Source organism: Cicer arietinum, chromosome 7 (genome assembly GCF_000331145.2).
Source record: "Cicer arietinum cultivar CDC Frontier isolate Library 1 chromosome 7, Cicar.CDCFrontier_v2.0, whole genome shotgun sequence".
NCBI classification, from domain to species: Eukaryota; Viridiplantae; Streptophyta; class Magnoliopsida; order Fabales; family Fabaceae; genus Cicer; species Cicer arietinum.
The window spans coordinates 51,528,681-51,537,480 of NC_021166.2; the positions used below are offsets into that span (position 1 = coordinate 51,528,681).

Below are 8,800 nucleotides of genomic sequence, written 5' to 3' on the forward strand. Positions count from 1 at the left end.
AAGGTCCTTACTCGCAAACGTACCTCTGGTTGGAGGCCACCCAAAAAATACCCAAGGTATTGTTCTTCGGGGAGACGCATAACCTGGGAAGAGAAATATTCGAAATCTGAAATGTACTCTTCCACATCTCCAGTTTGTTGAAGATCTTTCAATTCTTCGAATGGATTATCGCTCTTTCTTCCTCCATATCTCTCAATCAACGCTTCTTTCAACTTTAACCATGTGAGGTCATCCTCCGTTTCACATAGAAGATTAAACCAATGAATGGTTGCTCCCTCCATGCTAATTTTCGCCAAACGAACCTTCACTTCTTCAGATATTCCTTGTACCTCAAAATATGTCTCTGCTCGTGTGATCCACCCCACTGGATCATCACCATCAAATGACGGTAGCTCCACCTTCTTCACTGCCATCTTGTATTCCATAATTGGCCCCTCGGTTATCTGCGACACCTCAGGTGTAGGCCGATTCAACAGTTTTGCAAACTCTGTCAAAATAGCATGACGAAATTCATCCAAGGTTTGACGCAATGAATCTTCCATCTCAGCCATTCTTATCTCCAAAGCCTCAACTTTGTCAGACATTTTCGGTGGCATTCGGTTTCGCTAGCTTCTATCTCTATCCGGCAGGTCGGACCAATGATAGAAAACAGAATTTTATTAACTTGAATTGACGAGCTCTGAAGCTCTTACAATGCTGGAAATATGAAAATGAAGAAAAAGAAATAAACCAGAGCTCCAAGAACTCCTAAACCAGAGCAGAATTGCTCCTAACCAGCCTAATTGTTTCTTAGAATATTTTCTGAATGTCTCCCCTCTTCCTATTCCCTCATTCTTATAACATAAAATAAATGACATTATTAATTAGTTTTTATTCCTTTCATTCATCCTTCTTGAAACTGAATGTCTTTCTCACTTCCCCCTCTTTAATGGAATATCAGTAGAATAAGAGACATTGTTACTAGCATTTATTCCTTCCCATCCATCATTCAACAAATTGAATGTGTGTGAAGTGTGTGACTTGGTTGAGTGGACCCCACTATTTGGGCCCTCGTTTCTCTTAATTTGCCGTGTTCTATCAGGTACCAAGGGCTCATCATAATCTGACACCAAAATTTCCTCTTGAATCTCTTTGTTTTTGCTGTTTGTTTCAAGTTGAGGTACATATAGTGGATAGTTTTTGAAGGAAATTGTTGGGGACATTGGAATGAAATATGACCTGAAAATGTGTGCAGCCGAAAATGGCCAAAGTCTTAATCTGTTGAGACCAAACAACTAACTCTATAAACTATACTCCCACTAGACTCAAATATAAGCAAAAAAGTAGTCATATTTGGTGGACCAAAATATAAGCAAAGTTTAACTAACTTCACTCTATTTAATGCCAATGTGGATAACAAGCTGGTTTTGTGTAGGATTAGTTAGGCCTAATTCAAAATTTAAGATGGTATCGTCGTCTACCCAAATTTTAGGCTAATACAATATATTTCTTTTCCCTTTTACTCTTACAATCTTAGTTGGTTATGGCAAGTTCAGCTTAAAACCTGACCCTGTTGTGAACTTTAATTGATCAAATTTTGTGACTGTTTTTAATTTGTGTTTGTTTGTGCAAGAACAAATTGTATAAAATAAAATTAGTACTTATTGCAATCTTCTGAGTTCAACCAATTTGTATTGTGTCAGTTAATATCTATCAAAACGTCAAGATTATTTTTTTCATGAAATTTATTGAAAAATTCTTGCTCAACAATGTGACTATTTGTTTGGCTTCTCAATATTATCCTTGTTAAAATAGTACATTTATATGGATTTACTTGCCATGTTTCAAAGAAATCAAATCTTTCATATTGCCTTAGCATGTGAAATATGAATTTGATTATGACATTTTTGGATTTTGATAATTTCAAATGATTTCTTCAGGTAATGCCTAAACAGCCAGGCTTTGAGAAGAGAAGAGACCTATATATGTTGTATCACTATTTAAATCATTATAATCTCTTTGGTTCTGGATATAGATCATCTGCCATGTCTATCATTGATGATTATCTAGCTTATTTAAAAGCTTAGGTTAGCAAAATCATTGACAAGCTTATTCAAAATTATTGAAAATCATTAAATAATGTTGAGTTCGAGTCTTGTAAATAATATAGCTGTTACAAGAATTATTTCTTATTACATAGATCTATTTGACTCAACATGAATTAATCAAAATTGACTCAACATGAATTAATCAAAATTGACTATAACTTTCAAATATCAATAATTTTGTCTTCTTATATATAGATGTATTTGGCTCAAAGTGAATATATCTATCTAATGTGGATTATGTAACTCTATAGGATAAAGCAAGACATCTTAATTATTTATAGAAAAGTAATTTATCTTTTACAGAAAAATCAACCATTGATATTCTAATACCTCAAAGATTTATTATGCACATCAATGGTTAGTTTTTTAAAATTTATTCATCATTAAATAATTTTATACACTTTGAATAAACTAGAAAAGTAAAAATATGCACCCAATTACCTTATTCTATACGCACGAAAGTTACATAGTTGGGACAATTCCATAACACAAACTTTCTAATAGGACACTAATAGGGAATCGACATATTTTGGGTCACAAAGTGTCTCCTCAAAATTAAATCAAGCCAGCTGAGTTACACTTACGAAATCCAAAATTGACATATCTTGTTAACTCCTGTAGATTATAAAGGTGTTTAGATCATAAACAGATTTGAGGATTAACATGCAATATAGTTTGTATCCTTCATTTGAAGAACATGCTTACGAGGTTTTCACTAGAGTATAGTATCTTAATGTTTCATCTACCTATTTAACTATCTATTATAAGAAAAGTCTTCCATAATAACACAGAAAAAATTTCTCACCTTCATTTTCTACTACTTTTTTCCTAAATCTGTGCAAGACCACTTCATCTTTACTTAGTTATAGACTAAAGCAGCTTAGTAAATCCGATCCCGAAGCCTTTCAATTGAGATTTGTCCCTAATTCAGGGTTAGACATTCGTCCTATAGCTCTGACAAAACCGTGATTCCCCTTAGTATTTTAGGTAGTTTTATATTTATTGTATTTCTGTAACAGTTTTATATTTATTGTACTTCTGTAACAGTTGTATCTCGCTATTATTAGGTTTATGTATTTAGGATCAATCTCATAATGACAGGAATCCGTTTTCCCTTGCTCATGTATATATATAGGTCCAGTGACCTCATAATAATATATGAAAAGAATACTATTCTTTCTAAATTTAAGATGGTACCAGAGCTCCTGATTCTTGGGAGCCTCTGACCGTGCCTGTAAACCCTAAGTTGCAGCCTTCATTGTTGCGCCACCTTTAAGCATTCTTGCAGCCTTCATTGCAGTGCAACCCTCCGTGCCTGTAAACCCTAAGTTGCAGCCTTCATTGCTGCGCTACCTTTAAACGTTGTTGCAGCCTTCATTGCAGCGCAACCCTCTCTTCCTTGATCATGGCTAAGGTCATGAATCCTATTCTGGAAACTGGGGACAGACCCCAGACTGCTGGAGAATTGCAGAATGTTCATTCTTCTTATCGGTTAAATGGGAAGAATTATCTCAAATGGTCTCAACTCATTAGGACCATCTTGAAAGGAAAAGGAAAGGTCAGTCACCTGACTGATAAAGCACCTGATAAAATAGATCGCAAGTTCAAATCATGGGACGAAGAAGACTCCATGATCATGGTGTGGCTATGGAATTCAATGGTCCCAGAAATTAGTGATACCTGCATGTTCCTTAAATCAGCAAAGGAAATTTGGGATGCAGTAGAACAAACTTATTCTAAGGCCAAGGATGCTGCTCAAATTTATGATGTAAAGGTAAAAACCGTAGCTGCCAAACAGGGAAACAGATCAGTTACAGAATATGCCAATCAACTCAAGTCTCTATGGATGGAATTGGACCACTATCGAGTTATACAAGCAAAGTGTTCAGAAGACTCAACAATCCTTAAAGAGTATATTGAACAAGATAGAATCTATGATTTTTTGGTAGGCTTGAATCCTGAATATGACCAGGTCCGAATCCAAATCCTGGGAAAAGAGAAAGTCCCCGGGCTTAATGAAGTGGTAGCCATTATCCGGAGTGAAGAAAGCAGGAGAGGACTGATGTTGGAGACCTCAACCACTGAAAGCTCTGCAATGATAGCTGAAGGAGGAACAATCATGGTTGCTAACCAGAGGAAAAGTAGGGTTCCAAATATGAAGAAAAAAAACACGAGGAGGTCTAGTGTACCCACTGTAACAAGCCGCGCCACACAAGAGAGAAGTGCTGGAAATTACATGGAAAACCCCCAAGCCGAGAATGGGGGCCGAAAGGAGGCCCTCCAAAAAGTGGAGGGCAAGGGCAAGCATACATTGCTAATGGACAAAGTGAAGAATTTGTCCAGCTGAATCATGAAGAGATAGAACGGGTAAGATCCCTCCTTAGTAAATTGGAGAAGCCCACAGGTACATGCTCCTTAACATATTCTGGTAAGCTTCCACTTTCTTTTGGGCTTAATGTTTCAGATACACCATTTACACATTACTGGATATTAGACTCTGGAGCCACTGACCATATGACCCCTCTACCCAAATACTTCTCCACATATTCCCCATGTCCTAGCAACAAGAAAATTTCCACAGCAGATGGAACCCTTATAACTGCAGCAGGACAAGGAGAGGTCCAAATAAGCCCATCCATAACATTAAAAAATGTCCTTCATGTCCCTAAATTGTCCACCAATCTGATTTCTATACAAAAACTCACAAAAGATCTCTCATGTAATGCTGTTTTTCATAGCAACTCTTGTATACTGCAGGACAAGAACTCGGGGAGGACGATTGGACATGCTAGAGAATGGAATGGCCTATACTACATGGACGATCCTAATCTGCCTACCAAGAGCCGCTCTCTCATATCTGAATCTACCATGACCAATAAAGAGAAAGCTCAACTATACCATTGCCGGCTAGGACACCCTTCATTTCGAGTTGTAAAAGTGTTTTTCCCTTCCTTGTTTAAAAATTTAAATGTGGAGAGTCTCCATTGTGAGGTGTGTCCCATTAGCAATAAAATGAGTCATTTCCTTTTCTTTCTTGTTCACACTGATGTATGGGGTCCTGCTTATGTTCCTAATATCTCAGGTGCTAAATGGTTTTTAACCTTCATAGATGATTGTACCCGAGTGACTTGGGTTTTTTTATTGAAACAAAAATCAGAAGTTAGCTCTGTGTTTTTTCAGTTTGTCTCAATGATTAAAAATCAATTTGGGGTCGGTATCAAAAGAATTAGGTCTGATAATGCCAAGGACTACTTTAACCTTGTACTAAACTCTTTTTGCCAAAAGGAAGGGATAATCCATTAGTCCTCATGTGTCAACACACCCCAATAGAATGGAATTGCAGAAAGGAAAAATGGGTACCTATTAAATCAAACTAGAGCTCTACTTTTTTAAAACCATGTTCCTAAGAGATTTTGGGGGGAAGCTCTTCTTACTGCCACCTACCTAATCAATAGGTTACCCACTAAAATGTTAGACTCAAAAAGTCCCATGGAAGTCTTATCCTCTTTCTACCCACACTTGGATCCTACAAATAAACTCCAACCTAGAATATTTGGGTGTGTATCCTTTGTGCATGTTCATAGTAATGAAAGGGGAAAATTGGACTCTAAGGCTGTCAAATGTGTATTCTTAGGGTACTCTACCACACAAAAGGGGTACAAAGGTTTTCACCCCCTATCAAAAAGATTCTATGTGTCAAGAGATGTCACCTTCAACGAACAAGAGAGCTACTTCAAGCAGCCTCATCTTTAGGGGGAGAATGTAAGAGAGGAAGATGAGACTCTCATGCTTCCAAATATGACATTTGGACCTGAAATTAGGACAAATGGCATTGCTGTCCCTGAAATTGAGAGAAGAACAGAACCTGCACCTGAACCAACAGCAGGACCTGCACCTGAATCAACAGCAGGACCTACACCTACACCTGCACCTGAACCAACAGCAGGACCTGCACCTGAATCAACAGCAGGACCTACACCTACACCTGCACCTGAACCAACAGCAGGACCTGCACCTGAATCAACAGCAGGACCTACACCTACACCTGCACCTGAACCAACAGCAGGACCTGCACCTGAATCAACAGCAGGACCTACACCTACACCTGCACCTGAACCAACAGCAGGACCTGCACCTGAATCAACAGCAGGACCTACACCTACACCTGCACCTGAACCAACAGCAGGACCTGCACCTGAATCAACAGCAGGACCTACACCTACACCTGCACCTGAACCAACAGCAGGACCTGCACCTGAATCAACAGCAGGACCTACACCTACACCTGCACCTGAACTAACAGCAAGGCCTGCACCTGAATCAACAACAGGACCTACACCTACACCTGCACCTGAACCAACAACAGGACCTGCACCTGAATCAACAGCAGGACCTACACCTACACCTGCACATGAACTAACAGCAAGGCCTGCACCTGAACCTGCACCTAATGATGGAAAATTTGGGAAAAATCTGGTATATTCAAGGAGAGAAAAAGTCATTCTAGAATCTGGCAATGTCCAAGAATCCAACCCATCATCACTGCATGAGGTAACACCTTCGAATCCTATAAACTCCAATGATTATAATGAGTTTGTTTCTGCAAATCTAGAAGCACAGGTGGACCAAAATCTAGACCTACCCATTGCCCTTAGAAAGAGAACTAGAACATGCACCCAACAACCACTTTACCCACTATCAAATTTCCTATCCTTTGAAAAATTCTCACCTACTCATAAAACCTTTCTCACAAACCTCAACTCCACACACACACCTTCCTCTGTATCTGAAGCATTATCTGACAGGAAATGGAAACAAGCCATGGATGTGGAAATGGAGGCGTTAAACAAGAATAGGACCTGGAAACTTGTCACCCTACCAATTGGGAAAAAACCAGTAGGATGCAAGTGGGTATATACAATTAAATACAGGGCTGATGGGACCATTGAACGTTACAAGGCAAGATTAGTGGCCAAAGGCTTCACTCAAACCTATGGAGTTGATTACTTGGAGACATTTGCCCCGGTTGCTAAGATGAACACGGTCAGAGTAATATTGTCATTAGCAGCAAATCATGATTGGGACCTGCAGCAGTTTGATGTGAAGAATGCATTTTTACATGGAGACCTTGAAGAAGAAATATACATGGAGTTGCCCTCTGGTTACAATGGGCAGGTTACTGCTGGAACTGTTTGCAAGCTAAGAAAAGCTCTATATGGGCTGAAACAATCCCCAAGAGCATGGTTTGGAAGATTCACCAAAGTTATGACAGGTCTAGGCTACAAACAAAGCCAAGGGGATCACACATTATTTATCAAACATTCAGATTCAGGGGGAGTAACAATTTTATTGGTGTATGTAGATGATATTATAGTTAATGGGGATGACAAAAAGGAGCAGTAAGTGATAATAAATGCCTTGCCACGGAATTCGAGATCAAGGCATTAGGGAGACTTAAATATTTTCTGGGAATTGAAGTTGCCCATTCCAAGAAAGGAATCTTCATATCTCAACAAAAATACATTACTGACTTGCTTAAAGAAACAGGGAAGACAGCCTGCAGACCAGCAAGTACTCCAGTGGACCCAAATATAAAGTTGGGAAGTGCGGAGGAGGATATTGTCGTGGACAAGGAAATGTCTCAAAGACTTGTGGGCAGGCTTATTTACTTATCTCATACTAGACCAGACATTGCTTTTGTTGTAAGTCTAGTTAGCCAGTTTATGCACCAACCAAAGGAAGCACATTTACAAGTTGCTCTTAGAATTGTCCAGTATTTGAAAGGGACCCCAGGAAGAGGGATTTTGTTCAAACGAAACAAGAGTGTAAGTCTTGAAGCATATACGGATGCGGACTACGCAGGGTCGGTGGTAGATAGAAGATCAACTACTGGATACTGCACCTTCCTTGCTGGAAATCTAGTAACTTGGAATAGCAAAAAACAGAGTGTAGTAGCTAGATCGAGTGCTGAAGCAGAATTTCGAGCAATGGCCCACGGAATATGTGAACTTCTATGGCTGAAGATTATATTGGAAGACTTGAAGATAAGGTGGGATTAACCTATGAGGTTATATTGTGACAATAAATCTACAATTAGTATAGCCCACAACCCGGTGCAACATGATAGAACTAAACGTATAGAGGTTGACAGACACTTTATCAAGGAAAAACTAGACAGTGGCATGATTTGCACACTATATGTATCCACTCAGAACCAACTTGCAGACATACTCACCAAGGGGCTGAACTGCATTAACTTTGAAGGAATTATATCCAAGCTGGGAATGGAAAACACCTATTCACCAGCTTGAGGGGGAGTGTCAAAACCGTGACTCCCCTTAGTATTTTAGGCAGTTTTATATTTATTGTATTTCTGTAACAGTTTTATATTTATTGTACTTCTGTAACATTTGTATCTTGCTATTATTAAGTTTATGTATTTAGGATCAATCCCATAATGACAGGGATCCGTTTTCCCTGGCTCATGTATATATATAGGTCCAGTGACCTCATAATAATATATGAAAAGAATATTATTCCTTCTAAATTTAAAAAGCTCAATACTCTATCTTCTAGATTGCTTCATGAAGATAAGAAATGATAAACCATACAAAATAGTTTAATTGTTAGATTTTCACAGGATCATCTTCCCTAAGATATGTTAAGCTGCACTGATTATTGAGCTAAGAATTAAATGAGTTAGGGAGTTAAAA

The 8,800-nt window shown here is 38.6% G+C and overlaps 2 protein-coding genes across 3 annotated transcripts in view; both read left to right on the forward strand.

The window, feature by feature from the left end:
- Positions 1-2,194, forward strand: part of LOC101512368 (protein-ribulosamine 3-kinase, chloroplastic) — a 6,949-nt gene extending 4,755 nt beyond the window's left edge. For both annotated transcript variants that reach the window (XM_004510821.4, XM_027337066.2), the window contains exon 9: positions 1,920-2,194. In XM_004510821.4, coding sequence (XP_004510878.1) covers positions 1,920-2,066 — 147 coding nt within the window. In that variant the 3' untranslated portion in view covers positions 2,067-2,194. The remainder of the gene's footprint in view (positions 1-1,919) is intronic.
- Positions 2,195-3,492: 1,298 nt separating this feature from the next.
- Positions 3,493-8,398, forward strand: LOC140918849 (uncharacterized). The gene is made up of 6 exons (XM_073363650.1): positions 3,493-4,387; positions 4,552-4,706; positions 4,845-5,169; positions 6,478-7,359; positions 7,482-8,136; positions 8,185-8,398. Exons 1-6 carry the CDS (start codon positions 3,493-3,495, stop codon positions 8,396-8,398), a joined length of 3,126 nt encoding a protein of 1,041 aa, XP_073219751.1.
- Positions 8,399-8,800: the final 402 nt, after the last annotated feature.